Raw genomic sequence first — 22,240 nt, forward strand, 5'->3', positions numbered from 1 at the left:
GGTGATGAAAACCGTTCCTAAATTACCTCTCAAGATTAAGATAAATCTCAGCACTGGAAAGGGGATAACACAGAACTTTTAATAGAATTATCATTTAAAAAATTGCGTAGTGCTGCAATTTATAAAAGAATTTTTTGTGCAAACAAATGAAACAACATTCATGTCCAAGAGGACTAGAAGGCAGGATTGGCCATGGGGGTTCGGGAAAGACATGGGCCGAGGGGGTGCAGAGAGGGGTGATAGGGCAGACTGAGTGGAGGAGGGAGGGGGGGGGGTCGAGGCCGACAGTGTGAGGGAGGGAATAGGGGGGGGGGTTGAGGCCGACAGTGGGAGGGAGGGAATAGGGGGGGGGGGTCGAGGCCGGCAGTTGGAGGAGGAGGGGGGGGGGTCGAGGCCGACAGTGGGAGGGGGGGGGGGTCGAGGCCGACAGTAAGGAGGGGGGGGTCGAGGCCGACAGTAAGGATGGGGGGGTCGAGGCCGACAGCAAGGAGGGGGGGGGGGTTCGAGGCCGACAGCAAGGAGGGGGGGGGGGGGGGTCGAGGCCGACAGCAAGGAGGGGGGGGGTCGTGGCCGACAGCAAGGAGGGGGGGGGGGTCGAGGCCGACAGTGGGAGGAGGGGGGGGTCGAGGCCGACAGTGGAGGAGGGGGGGGTCGAGGCCGACAGTGGGAGGAGGGGGGGTCGAGGCCGACAGTGGGAGGAGGGGGGTCGAGGCCGACAGTGGGAGGAGGGGGGGTCGAGGCCGACAGTGGGAGGAGGGGGGGTCGAGGCCGACAGTGGGAGGAGGGGGGGTCGAGGCCGACAGTGGGAGGAGGGGGGGGTCGAGGCCGACAGTGGGAGGAGGGGGGGTCGAGGCCGACAGTGGGAGGAGGGGGGGTCGAGGCCGACAGTGGGAGGAGGGGGGGTCGAGGCCGACAGTGGGAGGAGGGGGGGTCGAGGCCGACAGTGGGAGGAGGGGGGGGTCGAGGCCGACAGTGGGAGGAGGGGGGGGTCGAGGCCGACAGTGGGAGGAGGGGGGGTCGAGGCCGACAGTGGGAGGAGGGGGGGTCGAGGCCGACAGTGGGAGGAGGGGGGGGTCGAGGCCGACAGTGGGAGGAGGGGGGGGTCGAGGCCGACAGTGGGAGGAGGGGGGGGGTCGAGGCCGACAGTGGGAGGAGGGGGGGTCGAGGCCGACAGTGGGAGGAGGGGGGGTCGAGGCCGACAGTGGGAGGAGGGGGGGTCGAGGCCGACAGTGGGAGGAGGGGGGGTCGAGGCCGACAGTGGGAGGAGGGGGGGTCGAGGCCGACAGTGGGAGGAGGGGGGGTCGAGGCCGACAGTGGGAGGAGGGGGGGTCGAGGCTGACAGTGGGAGGAGGGGGGGTCGAGGCCGACAGTGGGAGGAGGGGGGGGTCGAGGCCGACAGTGGGAGGAGGGGGGGTCGAGGCCGACAGTGGGAGGAGGGGGGGTCGAGGCCGACAGTGGGAGGAGGGGGGGTCGAGGCCGACAGTGGGAGGAGGGGGGGTCGAGGCCGACAGTGGGAGGAGGGGGGGTCGAGGCCGACAGTGGGAGGAGGGGGGGTCGAGGCCGACAGTGGGAGGAGGGGGGGTCGAGGCCGACAGTGGGAGGAGGGGGGGGGTCGAGGCCGACAGTGGGAGGAGGGGGGGGGTCGAGGCCGACAGTGGGAGGAGGGGGGGTCGAGGCCGACAGTGGGAGGAGGGGGGGTCGAGGCCGACAGTGGGAGGAGGGGGGGTCGAGGCCGACAGTGGGAGGAGGGGGGTCGAGGCCGACAGTGGGAGGAGGGGGGGTCGAGGCCGACAGTGGGAGGAGGGGGGGTCGAGGCCGACAGTGGGAGGAGGGGGGGTCGAGGCCGACAGTGGAGGAGGGGGGGTCGAGGCCGACAGTGGGAGGAGGGGGGGTCGAGGCCGACAGTGGGAGGAGGGGGGGTCGAGGCCGACAGTGGGAGGAGGGGGGGGTCGAGGCCGACAGTGGGAGGAGGGGGGGTCGAGGCCGACAGTGGGAGGAGGGGGGGTCGAGGCCGACAGTGGGAGGAGGGGGGTCGAGGCCGACAGTGGGAGGAGGGGGGGTCGAGGCCGACAGTGGGAGGAGGGGGGGTCGAGGCCGACAGTGGGAGGAGGGGGGGTCGAGGCCGACAGTGGGAGGAGGGGGGGTCGAGGCCGACAGTGGGAGGAGGGGGGGTCGAGGCCGACAGTGGGAGGAGGGGGGGTCGAGGCCGACAGTGGGAGGAGGGGGGGGTCGAGGCCGACAGTGGGAGGAGGGGGGGTCGAGGCCGACAGTGGGAGGAGGGGGGGTCGAGGCCGACAGTGGGAGGAGGGGGGGGTCGAGGCCGACAGTGGGAGGAGGGGGGGGTCGAGGCCGACAGTGGGAGGAGGGGGGGGTCGAGGCCGACAGTGGGAGGAGGGGGGGGTCGAGGGCCGACAGTGGGAGGAGGGGGGGTCGAGGCCGACAGTGGGAGGAGGGGGGGTCGAGGCCGACAGTGGGAGGAGGGGGGGTCGAGGCCGACAGTGGGAGGAGGGGGGGTCGAGGCCGGACAGTGGGAGGAGGGGGGGTCGAGGCCGACAGTGGGAGGAGGGGGGGGGGGGGGGTCGAGGCCAACAGTGGGAGGAGGGTCAGGGCAGACAATGGCAGGGGGTGGGAGGGTGAGGGGGGTGAGGGGGGGGGGGGGGGAAGGGCTGCTGACAGGGGCAGCCAAGGGGGAATGGGGTAGACTGAAGTGGCTGAGGGGGAAACGGTGGATGGAGTCAACAGGGGCAGCCAAGGTGTGGAGGGGGAACGGGGCAGACAGAAGCAGCAAAGGGGGGGGGGGGGGCAGGGCCAACCGAAGGGGGGGGGGGGTGTCTTAGTGGACCCCTCTCCTCTCAGCCTCCCCTATCCTCTCTGCGGACCCCTCTCCTCTCCGCGGACCCTTCCACTCTCCGCGGACCCTTCCACTCTCTGCGGACCCTTCCACTCTCTGCGGACTCCTCTCCTCTCTGCGGACCCTTCCACTCTCTGCGGACCCCTCTCCCCTTAGTGGAACCCTCTCTTCTCTGGGACCCCTCCACTCTCTGCGGACCCCTCATCCCTTAGTGGACCCCTCATCCCTTAGTGGACCCCTCATCCCTTAGTGGACCCCTCATCCCTTAGTGGACCCCTCTCCTCTCCGCGGACCCCTCATCCCTTAGTGGACCCCTCTCCTCTCCGCGGACCCCTCATCCCTTAGTGGACCCCTCTCCTCTCCGCGGACCCCTCATCCCTTAGTGGACCCCTCTCCTCTCCGCGGACCCCTCATCCCTTAGTGGACCCCTCTCCTCTCCGCGGACCCCTCTCTTCTCTGCGGACCCCTCTCTTCTCTGCGGACCCTTCCACTCTCTGCGGACCCTTCCACTCTCTGCGGACCCCTCTACTCTTTGCGGACCCCTCTACTCTCCGCGGACCCCTCTCCGCGGACCCTTCCACTCTCTGCGGACCCTTCCACTCTCCGCGGACCCCTCTCCTCTCTGCGGACCCCTCCACTCTCTGCGGACCCCTCTCCTCTCCGCGGACCCCTCATCCCTTAGTGGACCCCTCATCCCTTAGTGGACCCCTCTCCTCTCCGCGGACCCCTCATCCCTTAGTGGACCCCTCATCCCTTAGTGGACCCCTCTCCTCTCCGCGGACCCCTCTCCTCTCCGCGGACCCCTCTCCTCTCCGCGGACCCCTCTCCTCTCCGCGGACCCCTCTCTTCTCTGCGGACCCCTCTCTTCTCTGCGGACCCCTCTCCTCTCCGCGGACCCCTCATCCCTTAGTGGACCCCTCTCCTCTCCGCGGACCCCTCATCCCTTAGTGGACCCCTCTCCTCTCCGCGGACCCCTCTCTTCTCTGCGGACCCCTCTTCTCACCTCCACCGCTGTCGCTCCGGACACGCAGCTCCGCCTGCAGCCTCCCCAGGGTCTGGTCCGGAGGATGGCGCCCCGCAGCAGCCCGCACTGCCGTCCTCCGCACGCCGCCATGTCCCGGGCTGTGCTGGAGCTGAGCGGCCGATCCGCAGCCCTCACTCTCCACTACAGCACCAGTCAGCCGCTCACAGCCACACCGTCACTTGCAGCCAATCACCGACCGTGCTGTCACTCTAGCAGCCAATCACCTTTAGCCTGTCATAACAGGATCCAATAACAATCCAACTTGTCAAAATATCAGCCAATGAGAGTTTGGTCTGTCCATCACGAGCCAATCAGTGAAGACATATACTTTCGGGGTGCGGTGCTTTTCGGGAGTTGTAGTTTTTAGTGTTCTGAGATTCTCCTGGGAGCTACAGTAGGACGCTTGCGTGCAGGAACAGTGATGGCGGGCTCCCCCTGCTGGCTGCCGGCCTCACTGCACCATACGTTTCTAATACAATATTTCATTATTTCTATTAACCCTTTCTCTACTCTGACAATGTTTGTGTTTTTGCCTTTACAGTCATTTTTTTTGCACTAAACTGGACTTATGATGGATGAGGGTCTGTTCTTTTACGGGACAATATGTAGTTTTGAGTGACGATATTAATTTAACCATACAGAGTAAGTAGCAAGAAAACCAAACTTCCCAGCATGGAGGAATGGTGACAAACATGCAATTCTGACATTGCTTCTGAAGAACCTCTTTTTTTACTATTTTATAAACTCAACTCATGGAGTATAAAAAGATGTCTCATTACCAAGGTACAACACAAGAAACATCTCCTGATGGGTAAAACCAGTGAGCTGTCTCAAGACATTCACAGTCTTATTGTTGCAAAACACAGTGATGGCATTGGTTGCAGAAGAATTTCTAAACTACTGAAGGTTCCAGTGGCTGTTGGGGCCATATTATGAAAGTGGACAGAACAATATTTCATCATAAACCGGCCACAACTAGGTGCTCTCCGTAAGATTTCAGAAAGAAGAGTGGAAGGAATTATCAGAAGAGTTGTCAAAGAGCCAAGGACATCTGTGGAGGCTACAGAAAGACCTGGAATTAGCAAGACAAGTGTTTCACAAAAAAAATAATAAGTTATACACTCCCCCTCTATGGCCTGTATGCACGCTCCTGTATGCACGCTCATGTTAATGAAAAATTCCCTCTCCTTCTCTCACTATTCTGCTTTATTATTTTTTTACTACTTCCTCTCTGATGACGCTTTGTTTGAAAATCCCCAATGCATCATGGGATACTCATACGTCATCCATAGCCTCTACTCTCTCGCTAAAACAAAGCATCATCAGTGACCTCCATTTCAGCATTTCAGGGGTCGGGCTAATCCATGTCCTACTTAGCATGCACCAGCTGTAAATTCCAATAGATGCCCTGTAGAATCTTGTCACTGTGCACTATTCTTCTCAGTGCACAATGGCAGCGCACTCCCTCACCGCCTCTGATCAGATGGTCACATCTCCAGCAGAGCCTGCTCCTGCCACATCTGCTTTTGTCACCAGGAATTGCCATATTCACTCTGTGGGTGATGCTGGTGATAGAGAAGTCGAAAAGTCAGTGCCAGTAACTCTGGAGTGCACAGGCTCCACTTAGATTAGAGTGGCTGGGACCAGTAGTACTTCATAATCTGACAAAGTGGATATGTGTGCTGTCCAGCTGAAGTCATCAGCTCCTAGCTGAAGCCTATTAGAAAGCACCACACCCTATTTAAGCCTCCAATTTTCTGCTGGAAGCTGCCAGATATAGCTTCTGCTTCCCTGGTTAGGGCTTGTAGGTTCCCAGCTCTGTATTGCTGTTTGACCTCAGTCTGTTTTTCTAACTTCTCTCTTGCCTGACAAATTGGTTCATTGCTGTCTCCTTGGATTTGACCTGGCTCCCCGACTTCTCTATCTGGTCCTGTTATTGTCCTTTTTTAGTGCTGGCTTTGACCCTGCATGATGACAATACCTGTGAACTGCAGCCCCTTCATAGGCAGCAATCCAGTGGACCTCATTGTAAATCCAGATCCCTGTAGAGGGGTTAAAGGGTGTGTGGGTTTCTCGGGATTCTATCCAACAGAACAGCTTGTGCCTAGCCTGTCTGAGATAGCCATTCTGTGGCCTTGGACAGATGTCACAGTACCCTGCCTGGGCCGATATAGCGGAGGCTGGCTGTTCTGACATATCCGGGGCTGGTTGACCAGGCTATGCCAGGACAATTTGGCCCTGCTGTGCTGAGGCACCTTGGACTGGGCCCTTAGCCGGCACTGGGCAATTGCTTCGCTCTGCGTTCCTGTGAATAACAGTTGCAGTATCCTGCCGACTACGCTAAGTTGTAAGCCGTTTACTGGGGTGGGATCCCCAGGATACAGCAAAGTCACAAACGACACTAGATCAAACAACAAAAGTAATTTACTTCAATATGTGTATGGACAAAACCAGAACAGGGGAAAACACTCAGGGAAAATCCACAGACACTGAGCCAAGAGGCCGAGACCATTGTGCTGCACAGCGTGCCTCAATATAATATGTGCCAACTACCGTATATTAGGTAAGCATTACATACAGGAGTGCCTGGGTAATCCAACCGTCAAATACCTATTAACACGTTCACAACCGAGGATGTACTTGTACCTAAATCACAAAGAGGTGATCACCGCCGGCTGCTGCGATGAGCCTGCGGCAATGCCCGCGCATGTCTGCTGATTTCTAGAGCAGACGTGTGCCTCGCAGGCGCAGATGAATCCGTGATCCACCCACCCCTGTTAACCCCTTAGATCACACTGTCAAAATGTGACAGCTCAATTTAAATACCCGCAGCGGGTAACGCGCACTTACTCCCCGCCATCGGAAATCCCGTGACGTGATTACGGGGAGCCGATGGTTGTCATGGTAGCACAAGATCATGTGATTACTCCTGCTATTATGACTCACTTCCTGTAATAGTCGGCAGAGTGCTGCCTGTAACAGAAGACGAGCATTTCTTCTGATCTGAGCTGAGCTATGCATCTCTGATCAAGAGAAATGAATGAGCAATCAGACGTTGATCCTTATAGTCCCCTAGTGGGACTAGTAAAATAAAAAAAAGTAAAAAAAAAAGTTTTATAAAATTAAAAAAATATTAAAATCTAAAAGTTCAAAGCACCCCCCATTAGCCCCATTAAAAATTAAATGGTTTAAAAAAAAAGTTAAAAAAATTCTATATATATGTATATAAAAATATTTTTTTTAAAAATTACATATATATATATATATATATATATATATATATATAAAACACACATTTGGTATCGCTGCGTTCAGAAATGCCTAATCTATCAAAATATAAAATCAATCTGATTGGTAAACGGTGTAGCGGCAAAAAAATTCCAAACACCAAAATTACGTTTTTTGGTCATCGCAAATTTTGAGCAAAAAAACAATAACAGGCGATCAAGACGTAGCATCTGCGTAAAAATTGTACCATTAAAAATGTCAGCTTGAGACGCAAAAAATAAGCCATCACTGAGCCATAGATCCCAAAAAATGAGAACGCTACGAGTCGCGGAAAAGGGCACAAAAAATGTGCCCCTTTTTTGGACAAACTCATGAATTTTTTTAACTCTTTATATAAAAGTAAACCTATTAATGTTTGGTGTCTATGAACTCGCACCGACCGGAGGTATCACACTGACTCATCAGTTTTACCATATAGTGAACACAGTGAATAAAATACCTCAAAAACAAACATGTTATTGCACTTTTTTTTGCAATTCTTCCGCTCTCGGAATTTTTTTGCCATTTTCCAGTATACTATATGGTAAAACGTATGGTTTCCTTTAAGTACAACTCGTTCCGCAAAAAACAAGCCCTTATATGGCAAGATTGATGGAAAAATAAAAATGTTACGGCTCTCGGAAGAAGGGGAGCAAAAAACAAAAACAAAAAACGGAAAATCGCCGGGGGTGACGGAGTCCTTCCTCAGATTAACCTGGAAAGACAGAACAAATTACTACATGTAATGGCTGCTTAGCTGGAAACGGAGTATAAAAACTTGAGTAAATAGCACGCACTTATATTGTTCTTCACAAGTTCCCTCCTGGATGAGCTCAAATATGGCCTAAAGTCTGTGACAGGCCCTGGCAACACCCAGGTGTAAGAAATTTGTGGTCGACACAGAATCCTCAATGGCGAAGACATAGATGACATACAGGGGAAACGGTGATCCCAAACAATGATGGTGGCAGTAACTACGGCCTGACACAGTAACTATGGCCACCTAACTACAGGCCCTGCCTCAGTGTCAAGTGTTTTGGTGCCAAACTGCTGTGAGGTGCGTGCACGGTTATCCACTGCGATGGCGCAGGGGGCCTTAGTTATCTTATCGACCCGGGTCTGTGTGTCGCCCTGGGCAAGCCAGGGGACACAGGTAACAACACACACGCACCCCACATTCCCTGTAGGTACACCAGCTAACCCACAAATCCTTGTTGCCTTCCTCCAGAGGCTGATGATTCACACCAGGGGGTGGAGCCAGGCGGTTGGTGTCCGCCCACCGAGGAGTTCACAGCTCTGGAGGCAGGAAGTACCAGGCAGTTGAGTTTAGGAGGAGGAAATGGAAGGAGTGGAAGTTTAGCCCAGGCAGGGCTTGTGTGAGGAGTCAGCTCAGGGACGAGCTTGAGTGAACAACAGAGTGTAGCTCAGGAGGGAGCCAGAGTGGAGTGAAACATCAGGGAAAGTGACAGAAAGCCTGAAGTTAGTCTGTGGCTGTGTGCCCAGACGGAGTCAGCAAGGTCAGCAGACGGCGGTGAAGGTCTGCAGTGGGACTGTCTGGAGGTTGCTGGAAGGACCACGGAGGCTGTGTGTACCCAGGGGTCTGGAGCTGTATACAAAGGGTAGTCAGTACCAAGGCAGGGGCCTTTCGGATCCCGGCAAGGCTTGGAGTCGCTGTAAATTGCCAAATCCGTTAGTGAAGGGGACGTAGATCCCCCAACAAGCAAGTCCTGATTGACGGCAAAGGTCCAACCACAACGGGGAAACACCGCCACCGCCAAGGCACCAGTTTCCCAGGGCCGGCGCCTGCGGGCAAAGTGTGGAGCTCCTCCGGCACAGATTGTAGTCGGGGAGCGGGTAACCGGTGGGAATCCACCGCTACCAAACAGACATTTCAAAGGTGCAGGGAAGAGACCGTCACCGCTAACTGCAGGGAACCGCAGCACCGTGAACTGTCCGAGGGACCCGTCCAACCAGCTGTTTGTTTACCGAGAACTGTGTCGTGTTTACTGGCTGAGTGAGTACCTCAGTGCCGCAAGGCACAGCGCTGCCCCTGCGCCCCTGCACCCCACTGGGCCCCGGGATCACCAACCCCTACCCACGGAGGGACAACACAACAACTGGCTGCTCCGCCTCACCATCCCCGGGATCCCCATATAGAGAAGCGGTGGTGTACACTCAATCACCACAACCGTGGGTGGCGTCACGGACAATAAACAATCTCCCAACCAATACCCCTTTTCACTCACGGGCGAGGAGTGCCGCTCGAGAAGCCCCCGGGATCCGGCCTACAGCTCGAGCCACCACTGAGCAGCGGCCGCCGGACCCGAGCAGAAGGGGGTGAGCGTGGTGTGCTGACACCCTCCTCCCCGCCCGCGACATCTGCTCTGGATAATATGTCTGAAGTACACAGACGGGTGAGAGGCCTCTCCAACAGAGGAGCCATACTGCTGCTAACTGTGGCTTGTCTCCTCATCTTCTCTCTCTGTGTACAGTAACTGCCCCCAAGATGGCCGCCGCTGTACTTCCTGTGATGTCCATTTTATGCCACAGGGACCTGCCATCGGCAGCTTTAGCCAGGTACATATTTCTGGCCATGCACAATGGGGGCTGTTTCATCATCTCACAAGAAGAAGTGAAGAGACGGGTAACTTCTTCTGTGATCGGCTCAAAGTGGAAAGTGCGGGAGGGAAGGGGATCCAGGCTCTGAGAAGGGATTGTCCAAAAATATCTTGATGGATGTTGTTGATTTTTTAGGACATAAGTGGCCAGAGGTTGGTGACTGGGGCCGGTACTTTAGGGCTCAGGAGGGAGTGGAAAGTTTTGAAGAGTCGTTTTGGATTGTCGGACAGTGATGTGATCACGATGGTGAAGTCACTTGTTTGGCAGATGATGATTTTTTTCCTCCGGTGCTCAGTGCCTGGAGCAAAACTGAAGAAAACATGTCTGTCGCATGTGCCAGGGCGACCGTCACCTCTGCCAAGTCGTTCTGTGTGTAACAGGTGCCTCTTCATCCCTGGACACACTGCACATTACCATAATGTGGCTGTATCATCTGTCTGAGGCCACAGGCTCAATATGGCTACCATAGGCCTCCTTCACACATCCGTGCAAAAGACAGAACGTTTTGCATGATGCGTGGTGAATTTGTATATGTGCGTGCATGTTCAATGTGCTTTCCGTGTGACATCCAGATAGCACACAGACAGCATGAATTTGTATACTTACCTGTCTCCAGTGCTGCTGTCACACTTGCTTCTGGGTCCGAGGTGAGTGTGTGACGCCCTGGACTAGCCAGGGGTCACAGGTAACAACACACACACACCCCCACCCCCAGCAGGTCACAGCAGTCATCCCCAGTGAGACCTGATTTCTTCCCTCGGGTTCAGACAGACACACCAGGTGGGCGGAGTCAGGCAGATGGGCACGCCCACCGAGGAGTCTAGCTGGCCTGAGGCAGGAAACTAGTTCAGACAAGTCCAGGCAGAGGAAGAGAGAGGAGGTCTGCAGAGAGGCAGACGCAGACTGGGGCCTAGGTTGGAGCCTAGGGCCCTCGTGTAGCCAGTCAGGCAGACGGTAGTGGCCGTCTGCGGGAGCCGGGAAGACAGTCTTGGTGGAACCGTAGGTAGCCGGGACAGGGTGGTGGCCCATCCGGTACCGAACCGGGGAGCCAGCTGGAAACCGGAGCGCAGGAGGAGCGTACAAGAAGGTGCAGGAAAGGACTCACAATACCAACCCGGGGTCAGGGGAAAAACACCGCAGCCGACTGCGGGACCCGTCCATCCAGCCGTTTGGTTTACCAGAGACTCTGTGCATCTGTTTTCTGAGTGAGTACAACAGTGCCATCTGGCACCGCACCGCGCTGCCCCTGCAACCCTGCACCTCACCGACCCTGCCTCCCCGTCACACCACCGGGCCCCGGGATCACCAACCCCCAACCACGGAGGGGACAACATCCTAGCTGCTCCCTACCATCTCTCCTGGGATTCCCATCACCAGCAGCGGTGGTGCCCTTTATCACCACGACCCGTGGGTGGCGTCACAAACTATCTCCCTAAACAAACCACCCCCTTTTCACTCGTGGACGAGGAGCACTGCTTGAGTCCCGGGGTCCGGTCCACTGCTCGAGCCACCGAGGAGCAGCAGCAGAAGCCCCGGACCCGAGTGTGGCGAGCGCGTCCCCTCCGCCCGCGACAAGTGCAGTGAATATTCATGAGGCATAATGAGCGGCCCAGAAGCAACAGCAGAGGCAGAGACAGCAGCAGTGGAGACAGGTAAGGATAAAAATTCTTTATTTTTATGTCACCTGTGTTTCCCCCGGTACATGTCACACTGATGTCACATCGATCACATCAGTGTGCTTTTTTTATTTACTATCTTCAATAATTTGAAAAGCAGACCTGTTAAAATCATTCCCCAGGTCGGGACAAGTTCATAGATACCAAACATCAATACTTCTACTTTTATCTAAGTGATCCAAAAAATTTCGGAAGTTTATAAAAAAAAGAAATTGCACTTTTGTTGCCATTTTCCGAGACCCATAATGATCTCATTTTTCGGATCTGGGGCTCAGAGACGGCTTATTTTTTGCGTCTTGAGCTGGCGTTTTTATTGATACCATTTTTGGGTAGAGGCGATGTTTTGATTGCCTGTTATTACTTTTTACTGCAATGTTGCTGAGACCAAAAAAACATAATTTGGATTTTTTTTCTCACCACGCCATGTACTGATCAGATTAAGTGATTTTGTATTTTGATAGATCTGGCATTTCTGAACGCGGCAATACCAAATATGTGTATATTTTTAAATTATTATTGATCATTTTTCAATGGGGCAAAAGGAGGGGGATTTATGCATAGTTACATAGGTTGAAAAAAGACCTAGGTCCATCCAGTTCCCTCTTCTTCCACCAGTTCTACATTTAGTCACTAAGGGTACTTTCACACTTGCGTTATTTTCCTTCCGTTACAATCCGCCCTTTTGGGAAACAGCGGAATCCGTTAACGGATTCCGCTGTTTCCCATAGACTTGTATGGTTGACGGATTGTACCAAAAGGAGCTGCGTTGCTTCCGCTGGGCGACGCTCCGTTGCTTCCGCCCAGCGGGAGGAACGCAGCATGTAACGTTATTTTGAGCAGCGGAATCCTCTGGATTTCACTGCGCATGCTCTTTTTTTTTTTTTTTTTTTAAATCAAACTTTATTTTGGCTCGCGGTGGCCGAACGTTCAGCTGAGCGCCCAGCCGTCGGCAAGCGACAGCGCTCAGCTGAATGACCGGCCACCAGCATGCCCGGCCGCCGGCAAGTCACAGCGCTCAGCTGAGCGCCCGCCCGCCGGCATGCCCGGGCGCCGGCAAGTGACAGCGATCAGCTGATCACCCGGCGGCCGGCTGCAGGGAGGATCAGCTGATCACCCGGCGGCCGGGAGCGATCAGCTGATCACCCGGCAGCCGGCTGCAGGGAGCGATCAGCTGATCACCCGGCGGCCGGCTGCAGGGAGCGATCAGCTGATCACCCGGCGGCCGGGAGCGATCAGCTGATCACCCGGCGGCCGGCTGCAGGGAGCGATCAGCTGATCACCCGGCGGCCGGCTGCAGGGAGCGATCAGCTGATCACCCGGCGGCCGGGAGCGATCAGCTGATCACCCGGCGGCCGGCTGCAGGGAGCGATCAGCTGATCACCCGGCGGCCGGCTACTGGGAGCGATCAGCTGATCACCCAGCGGCCGGCTGCAGGGAACGATCAGCTGATCGTTCACTATAGTCTGCCGCTGGTAAAACCGGGAAAAAAAAAAAAAAAAATCAAAACGAATTGCGTTGTTTTGCAGCATCCGTTGCATCCGTTGTGTCACTATATGCAACACATCCGTTGCATCCGTTACACAACGCAATGCAACGGATACCGTTCAACGCAAGTGTGAAAGTAGCCTAAGTCACTTATAACTGACAATGTTGTGTACTGAGAAATCATCCGCCCTGATATAAAGCTATTATAGTATCTGCCATTATTACCTCTTGTGGTCGCATTCCACAGTCTGACTGCTCTAACTGTAAAGAACCCTTTCCTATTTAGCTGTCGGAATCGCTTTTCTTCCACTCGCAGTGAGTGCCCCCTGGTCCTTAGTATTGTCTTTGGAAGGAATAAGTCATGTGCCAGTCCTTTATATTGACCACACATGTAGATGGCGGCAGGGAGCAGCGTGATTCCTGCCGAAACACTTTAGAATATGGATGTGCCGAACCGTTTGATCAGCCTCATCAGGAACCTTTACATCAACCAAAAAGCAACAGTCTGAACGGCACACGGTGACCCGGCGTGGTTCAAAGTAGAGTGAAGCGTCGGCCACGGTGACATCCGGCCACCATTTCTCTTCAATTCATGTGCAGAAGATGTTTGCAGGAAGGCTGGACTTGCCGAAAAAGAAAAAGGAACCAAAAATGCCAGATGAAGCATTTTAATCTTCAACAATCTTAAATGCGCAGACGACACAACATTGATAGCAACAAGTGTAGATGGAATGGAGGACTGATTACAGAGAGTCAAAATGAAACCCTCAACCATGGGACTCCTCAATACAAAGAAGAGAAAGATACTGACCACTGCCAGGTACGACTGGGACACATCTGAGATGGATGGCGACGAATTGGAAGATGTAAGTCCTCTTTAACCTACTTGGACTTGGATCAATGATCACTCAAGATGGAGCGACGACACCAGAAGTCAATAGGAGAATAGCTATGGGCAAATCATCAATGAAGTCACTGGATAAGGTCCTCAAATCAAGGAACATTTCACTGGTGACAAAGACATGGCTTATACATAGTCTGGTCTCGGCTCGTACATAGTCTGGTCTTCTCTGTCGTCACTATGAAAGTGAAACGTGGACGATAAAGAAGAATAGGAGGAACAAAGCAAAGAGGAAGACCAGCAACCCAATGGCTTAATACTATCAACATAATGGTAGAAAAGACCCTGGTGGACCTATCTAGGCAGAGAGGACCCTGGTGGACCTATCTAGCATGTGAGGACCCTGGTAGACCTATCTAGACGGCGAGGACCCTCGTGGACTTATCTAGGCGGAGATGACCCCAGTGGACCTATCTAGGCAGATAGGACCCCAGTGAACCTATTATTATTATTATTTATTATTATAGCGCCATTTATTCCATGGCGCTTTACAAGTGAAAGAGGGTATACGTACAACAATCATTAACAGTACAAGACAGACTGGTATAGGAGGAGAGAGGACCCTGCCCGCGAGGGCTCACAGTCTACAGGGAATGGGTGATGGTACAATAGGTGAGGACAGAGCTGGTTGTGCAGTGGTCTACTGGACTGAGGGCTATTGTAGGTTGTAGGCTTGTTGGAAGAGGTGGGTCTTGAGGTTCCTCTTGAAGCTTTCCATGGTAGTGGAGAGTCTGATGTGCTGAGGTAGAGCGTTCCAGAGTATGGGGGATGCGCGGGAGAAATCTTGTACACGATTGTGGGAAGAGGAGATAAGAGAGGAGCAGAGAAGGAGATCTTGTGAGGATCTAAGGTTGCGTGCAGGTAGGTACTATCTAGACATAGAGGACCCTGGTAGACCTATCTAGGCGGAGAAGACCCTGGTGGACCTATCTAGGTGGAGAAGACCCTGGTGGAGTTATCTAGGTGGAGAAGACCCTAGTGGACCTATCTAGCCAGAGAGGACCCTGGTAGACCTATCTAGGCGGAGAAGAATTTGGTGGACCTAGATAGGCGAAGAGGACCCTGGTGGACCTATCTAGAACGAGAGGACCCTGGTAGACCTATTTAGGTGGAGAGGACCCTGGTAGACTTATCTAGATGGAGAGGACCCTAGTGAACCAGTCTCGGAGGAGTGGACCCTGGTGGACCTATCTCAGAGGAGTGGACCCTGGTGTACCTATCTCGGAGCAGTGTACCCTGGTGGACCTATCTCAGAGGAGTGGACCCTGGTGGACCGATCTAGGCTCCACAAGATCAATCTTCCAACTGAGCATTTATTCATCAAGATGCCATGGCTCGAGATTGAGATGACGTCCGCTAAATAATAATAATAATAATAATAATACCCCAAACTGTTCTAAGTAAAAACATCTGCTTGGTGCACATTATACAAACCCTCACGCAGATCTTTTGACTAAAAACTAAAAAGTTTCAGAAAATGTTGATAATATATATTTTTTTACAAATTTTTCATTTTTTTTCCATTGCTAAAAAATGAAATAAAAATACAAATTTGCTATCAGCGTAATCATACTGACGTGAATCAGGATCCCATGTTCAGGCAACAAATGTCATAAAAAGAACAAAAAGGAAACACAATGGTAGAATTGCATTTTCACCTGAGCTTGTCTGTGAGCATTAGATGTTTCTCCAGGGAAGATCTCGTGGTCCTCACATATTCAAGGTTGTGATCCAGTAGATTTCCTTAGATTTTTTTTTTTCTCCCAGTTTTCTCCAGTATAAGGTTTATTCCCCTCCTCCATCCTGCAAAATGTAAAGTAACCAGCGCTTCTGTTACAGAAATCAACTGTTCTTATTTTGTTTGTCATGACGTTGCCCAGCGAGGTGACGTTTGTATCTTTCTTGTTTAACCCCTTCACCCCCAGCATGTTTTCACCTTCCCATTTTTTCATTTCTGACCAGTGTCACTTCATGAGGTTATAACGCTGAAGCTTCAACGGATCCCACTGATTCTGAGACTGTTTTTTTGTGACACATTGTACTTTATATTAGTGGTACATTTTGGTTAATATGATTTGTGGTTATTTGTGAATGTATCACTGTCAGGCTCGGACTGGCCGGCAGGAGAGCCGGAAATCCTCCGGTGGGCCCCTCTGCAGTGCTACATCACTTACCCACCTAACATGATCAGAAGTTGAAGTAGAAATATAGTAGAAATAGAGATCGAGACTTATATTTCATGAAAAAAAATGTTTAATCCGTCTGATTCCCATTATAAGGGTCCCTTGTGCACCCCGCAGTCTCCACACGTTATATTAGATTTCTCACACTATCATTAGGTGCAGTCTTGAGGCTCCCACCAAAAGTGAGGTATCCCATGCGCCCCGCATCAAAGGCAGTAGGACATACCAGTACATCCGAAGTCGTGAAGGGGTTAAACATATCATCATCAGTAAACATCAGTAAACATTACCAGATATTTGACTTCTACATTCTTGGACAGAAGCAAAATGCATTTGTCGCGGGCGGAGGAGGGGACGCTGCGCTCACCCACTGCTCTGGTCCGGCTGCTGCTGCTGCTCGGTGGTGGCTCGAGCGGTGGGCCGGATCCCGGGGACTCGAGCGGCGTTCCTCGCCCATGAGTGATAAGGGGGAAGGTTTGGGTTTAGGGATATTGTCCGTGACGCCACCCACGGTTGTGGTGAGATTGGTGACACCACCGCTGCTCTGGACGGGGATCCCGGGAGCGATGACAGGGAGCAGCCTGGATGTTGTTTTCTCCCCTCCGTGGGTAGGGGGGTTGGTTGTCCCGGGGCCCGGTGAGGGGTAGGGATGTAGGGCAGGCGGGTTACGGGGCCTGGTGAGGTGCAGGGTCGCGGGGGCAGCGCTGTGCCGCACGGCACGGTGGTACTCACTCACCGGTAACCCCCTCCCAGCTTGGATGGTTGCTGAAGGAGCCCCTTTTGCCCGCAGGCTCTGGCCCTGGGAACTGTAGCCTTGGCGGTGACTGTTTCCCTCTACGGTTTGAGCTGTTGCCTTCAATGGGGTCTTGGCTGCTGGGAAACCCCGGAGGTTCCCTTCGCTAACGGATTTGACCAGTTTTACGGCGACTCCTAGCCTGGTCGGGGTCCGTAAGCCCTGCCGGATGGTGCTGGCTTCTCTTCGCTCACCGCTCCGGTACCGCCGGGCCACCGCCCGTCCACGGTCCTTACGGCTCACTCCAATCGGCCTCTCCTGCAGACGGTCACCACCGTCTGCCAACCTTGCTGTACCGTCCGGGCCACACACCCGGACGCTGTCAGACTGCTCCTCTACCACTTCACTTCAAAACTCTTGGCTTCGGTGTGCCTAACCGGGGTGTGTTGGTGCAGTACCTGTGACGTCCTGGCTTGTCCAGGGCGCCACACATTTACCCTGGTCACCTGTGGCCCCTAAAAGGAAACCTGTCGGGTGCACTATGCCCCTGGACCACGAGCAGATCTAGTGTATATTGCTAATTCCTGCCTAACCGTCCCTGTATACACTCGCATAGATAAAGGGATCTATAGAAAGAGTATTTCTAAAGATCCTTTATGATATGGTAATGAGCGCGGGGACTAGTAAGGGCGTTAGTTCCTGCGCTTCTTCCGCCCTCTTAGCACAGGGGCGTGCTGACATGCTATTCAATGCAGCCTCACCAGAGGTGACGCTCGTATCTGTGTCCATTGTCACCGCCTCTGACGCCCGGCTTATGGTCAGTGTGCATGATCAGAAACATGTAAAATTTGAAAATTGCTAAAATTTAGTAGATAGTGACGAAGTCCATAAACAAGTGCACCCAGGGCGTTCTTATTCAGTAAGAGAAATGTGACGCCCCTGGACTAGTCAGGTCGTCACAGGGTCCTGCACAATCTTTCTCTCCCAGTGCAGGACTCAAGCCCCCATGGTTCTGGGTCCCCACCTTGTGGTACTGCCTCCACCAGCATCTACAAATCCCAATCACACCTGGCACCACACCCTCTCAGGCACACCAGTGGGCTGCTCAGCTGGAATAAGGCCGCCCACCTAGGGGTCAGGCAGGGAGGTGGGAGGTGACAAGTCAGTCGGCTACAGGGGAGCAAAGTGAGAGGAAGTTCAGTGGTAGCCCTCGAGCTGTGAGGAACTCGAGGAAGCTGGGAGTTGGAGCTCCCAGGGGAGAAGTAACCTAGGTCGCAGACGGTAGTTTGGACCCGGAGGAGTTGGAGACCCGGTCGCGGGAGATTGGGACTGGTTGCTTGGCTAGTTTTGGAGGATAGCCAGCAGCCGCAGTGAAATAGCTGGGCTGGGACCGAAGGCACGTTGGGGTACATGGACCCTAGGTCGGGGAGAAGCTTCAAGCAACCCGGCAATTAACCTGCGGAGGACAGGGCCTATATGGACTGTTCCCACGAAGCTCAGAGATCGGGGGCACTAGCGCAACGAGGGGGATAGGGCTTTCCAAGCAAAGCAGCGCACTGAAATCCCAAGTGTGAGCTCCTGAGAGCAAGCTCCTCTGCTACTCCTAGCAGGGAGTGGGGCCCGGAAAGCTCTAAGCTGAACACTCTAAAATTTTGTGCCAGGAGGCAGGCTACAGACCACCAGGCAGGGGACGGGACCCGGACGAGCTCCCCAAGAGGGCAGCGGCTCCCAGAGACTTGGTTTACCACATTGTCAGCGTCTGCTTTTGTGCAGAGTGAGTACCTGATTATCCCCTGCAACCAGCGAGCCTGCGCTCCCCCAGCACCCCAATCCACCATCCAGAGTCCCGGGGCCTTCCCTACCTGTGGAGGGTAACGTCATCTGGCTGCCCCACTCCATCTCCCCGGGTACTCCCAATGGCAGTGGCGGTGCTCCACGAGTGGCGTCACGAACTATCTAACTCCCCCTGTAAATAAACCCCCCCATTTTTACATTTAAGAGTAGCCCCAAGTTCCCGGGTCCGAAGACCCTCGAGCCACGAGGAATCCCCCCCGGATCCGAGCGGTTCGACCGCTGCTGGGGCGGCACATAATCAGCATCTTGATCTGCCGCACCTGTGAAGTGGACAGATCATCTCCGCAGAGACGTGATCACTAACACGGAAATAGACAAATTTGTGAACAATATTTCAGAGAAAAAGGCCCTTGTACATACAAAAAGTCTTAGATCTTGAAGTTCAGCTGATGAAAAATGGGAGAAAAAACATTCTATATATACAAATGTATTTATTTACGCATTCAAAGGTGGATAAGTAGATAATTCCGAGTACCTCGAACAGGCCAATAATAGGTGAGTAAAGACAGAAAAAGAAGGAAGGATGGCTCCCAGAAGGGGATGTCAAGAAAAGAGACACATCTATATATATACAGGTGCACATACTGTGCAATGCACGCATAAAAAGATAAATAAAATAAAATCGATGGATCATTGATGCTGCAATCATATCAGTTAGAAAATGAGCCCTCCACACAATATGGACCCGCCACACACTGCATAAGAAAGGAAGGAGGCTAATGAAGCCCACAAGAACAAAGGAACGACGCGTTAGAATGAAAGATCGACCCATTGTAGGATCAATCAAAATATAATAGAGCCCGCACTTTACTTTCTAGTAAGAGAGTCAGAGTTCATCTCACCGCAGACCTGGAGTCACATCTGCGCTGCTCACTTCTGGTATATAACGTCCTTCATCCGGCCACTTTCTAGTAGTGGTTTAGCTTATTCCAGAGCTGGAGTCACAGCTGCGCTGCTCAGTTCTGGTATATAACGTCCTTCATCCGGCCGCTTTCTAGTAGTGGTTTAGCTTATTCCAGAGCTGGAGTCACATCTGCTCTGCTCAGTTCTGGTATATAACGTCCTTCATCCGGCCGCTTTCTAGTAGTGGTTTAGCTTATTCCAGAGCTGGAGTCACATCTGCTCTGCTCAGTTCTGGTATATAACGTCCTTCATCCGGCCGCTTTCTAGTAGTGGTTTACCTTATTCCAGACCTGGAGTCACAGCTGCTCTGCTCAGTTCTGGTATATAACGTCCTTCATCCGGCCGCTCTCTAGTAGTGGTTTACCTTATTCCAGACCTGGAGTCACAGCTGCTCTGCTCAGTTCTGGTATATAACGTCCTTCATCCGGCTGCTTTCTAGTAGTGGTTTAGCTTATTCCAGAGCTGGAGTCACAGCTGCTCTGCTCAGGTCTGGTATATAACGTCCTTCATCCGGCCGCTTTCTAGTAGTGGTTTACCTTATTCCAGACCTGGAGTCCCATCTGCGCTGCTCAGTTCTGGTATATAACGTCCTTCATCCGGCCGCTCTCTAGTAGTGGTTTACCTTATTCCAGAGCTGGAGTCACAGCTGCTCTGCTCAGTTCTGGTATATAACGTCCTTCATCCGGCCGCTCTCTAGTAGTGGTTTACCTTATTCCAGACCTGGAGTCACAGCTGCTCTGCTCAGTTCTGGTATATAACGTCCTTCATCTGGCCACTTTCTAGTAGTGGTTTACCTTATTCCAGAGCTGGAGTCACAGCTGCTCTGCTCAGTTCTGGTATATAACGTCCTTCATCCGGCCGCTTTCTAGCAGTGGTTTACCTTATTCCAGAGCTGGAGTCACATCTATACTGCTCAGTTCTGGTATATAACGTCCTTCATCCGGCCGCTTTCTAGTAGTGGTTTACCTTATTCCAGAGCTGGAGTCACATCTATACTGCTTAGTTCTGGTATATAACGTCCTTCATACGGCTGCTTTCTAGTAGTGGTTTACCTTATTCTAGACTTGGATTCACATGTACACTGCTCAGTTCTGGTATATAACGTCCTTCATCCGGCCACTTTCTAGTAGTGGTTTACCTTATTCCAGAGCTGGAGTCACATCTATACTGCTTAGTTCTGGTATATAACGTCCTTCATACGGCTGCTTTCTAGTAGTGGTTTACCTTATTCTAGACTTGGATTCACATGTACACTGCTCAGTTCTGGTATATAACGTCCTTCATCCGGCCACTTTCTAGTAGTGGTTTAGCTTATTCCAGAGCTGGAGTCACAGCTGCGCTGCTCAGTTCTGGTATGTAACGTCCTTCATCCGGCCTCTTTCTAGTAGTGGTTTAGCTTATTCCAGAGCTGGAGTCACAGCTGCGCTGCTCAGTTCTGGTATGTAACGTCCTTCATCCGGCCTCTTTCTAGTAGTGGTTTAGCTTATTCCAGAGCTGGAGTCACAGCTGCGCTGCTCAGTTCTTGTATGTAACGTCCTTCATCCGGCCGCTTTCTAGTAGTGGTTTAGCTTATTCCAGAGCTGGAGTCACAGCTGCGCTGCTCAGTTCTGGTATGTAACGTCCTTCATCCGGCCTCTTTCTAGTAGTGGTTTACCTTATTCCAGAGCTGGAGTCACATCTATACTGCTTAGTTCTGGTATATAACGTCCTTCATCCGGCCTCTTTCTAGTAGTGGTTTAGCTTATTCCAGAGCTGGAGTCACAGCTGCGCTGCTCAGTTCTTGTATGTAACGTCCTTCATCCGGCCTCTTTCTAGTAGTGGTTTAGCTTATTCCAGAGCTGGAGTCACAGCTGCGCTGCTCAGTTCTGGTATATAACGTCCTTCATCCGGCCTCTTTCTAGTAGTGGTTTAGCTTATTCCAGAGCTGGAGTCACAGCTGCGCTGCTCAGTGCTGCTGTAAAATGTTCTAAGATGGAACTCAGTGATTACATACGGAAGATATTAAGAGCATCATGAGATAGTGTTATTGGTTTGGATTTCTATGATTTGTGCCAGCTTTGTAATTTCTGTCTGTACATTTGCACTTTTTAACTGTGGCCTAAAATTCTTGTTTTCTTTCTACTTTATAAATCCAGTACGGTCACTATGTGCATGTTTGTTAGATATATTACATTTATGCCCACGTGATTTGAGGTGTGCGCTCTACCGCTCTGCATTCCTTTCCTCCCCCAACATTTGCACATGACAGGGGAACCATGGTGATGCTTCCACTTTCCCCGGCATGCGTGGGTTCACTGGTTGCTGGCAGCTCATGGTGTAGCGCACACGTGCCATCAATATAAACATTGTTGGTCATGATTCCAGTCACATGACTGATGGTTATCAGTTTTAAGGTCCTGCTAGTTAATGGCACAACATTCCCCCTTGAGGAAGCAAGTTACTTGAACAAGCGAAACGTGCGTCGAGGTTCTTTTTCTGTGGCAGCCTCTTGTGCATACACATTGATTTGACCAATTTTTCCATGTATTGCATATCATCTTTAATTGCTGCAGTTTATAGCTGCGACCACAGTGTCTTGTATATTTCTCTTTATTAACTTCAGTGCAGACATTTTTCTTATTATGCAATTGCCATTTGTTAAGGCATACCCTCTGTCTGGCCATCAATGTACTGTGCCATTTGTCTTTCTGTATGGTCTTTGCACTTTTGCAACTTTTTGTCCAAATAATATTTGCAATCTCTGA

General features: G+C 52.7%; 1 protein-coding gene across 2 annotated transcripts in view; it reads right to left on the reverse strand.

Annotated features, from left to right (window-relative positions):
- The window catches only part of MOCS1 (molybdenum cofactor synthesis 1), a 21,891-nt gene extending 17,844 nt beyond the window's left edge, over positions 1-4,047 (reverse strand). For both annotated transcript variants that reach the window (XM_075339002.1, XM_075339003.1), the window contains exon 1: positions 3,855-4,047. In XM_075339002.1, coding sequence (XP_075195117.1) covers positions 3,855-3,965 — 111 coding nt within the window. In that variant the 5' untranslated portion in view covers positions 3,966-4,047. The remainder of the gene's footprint in view (positions 1-3,854) is intronic.
- Positions 4,048-22,240: the final 18,193 nt, after the last annotated feature.

This window comes from Anomaloglossus baeobatrachus, chromosome 3, assembly GCF_048569485.1.
Source record: "Anomaloglossus baeobatrachus isolate aAnoBae1 chromosome 3, aAnoBae1.hap1, whole genome shotgun sequence".
Classification (NCBI taxonomy): domain Eukaryota; kingdom Metazoa; phylum Chordata; class Amphibia; order Anura; family Aromobatidae; genus Anomaloglossus; species Anomaloglossus baeobatrachus.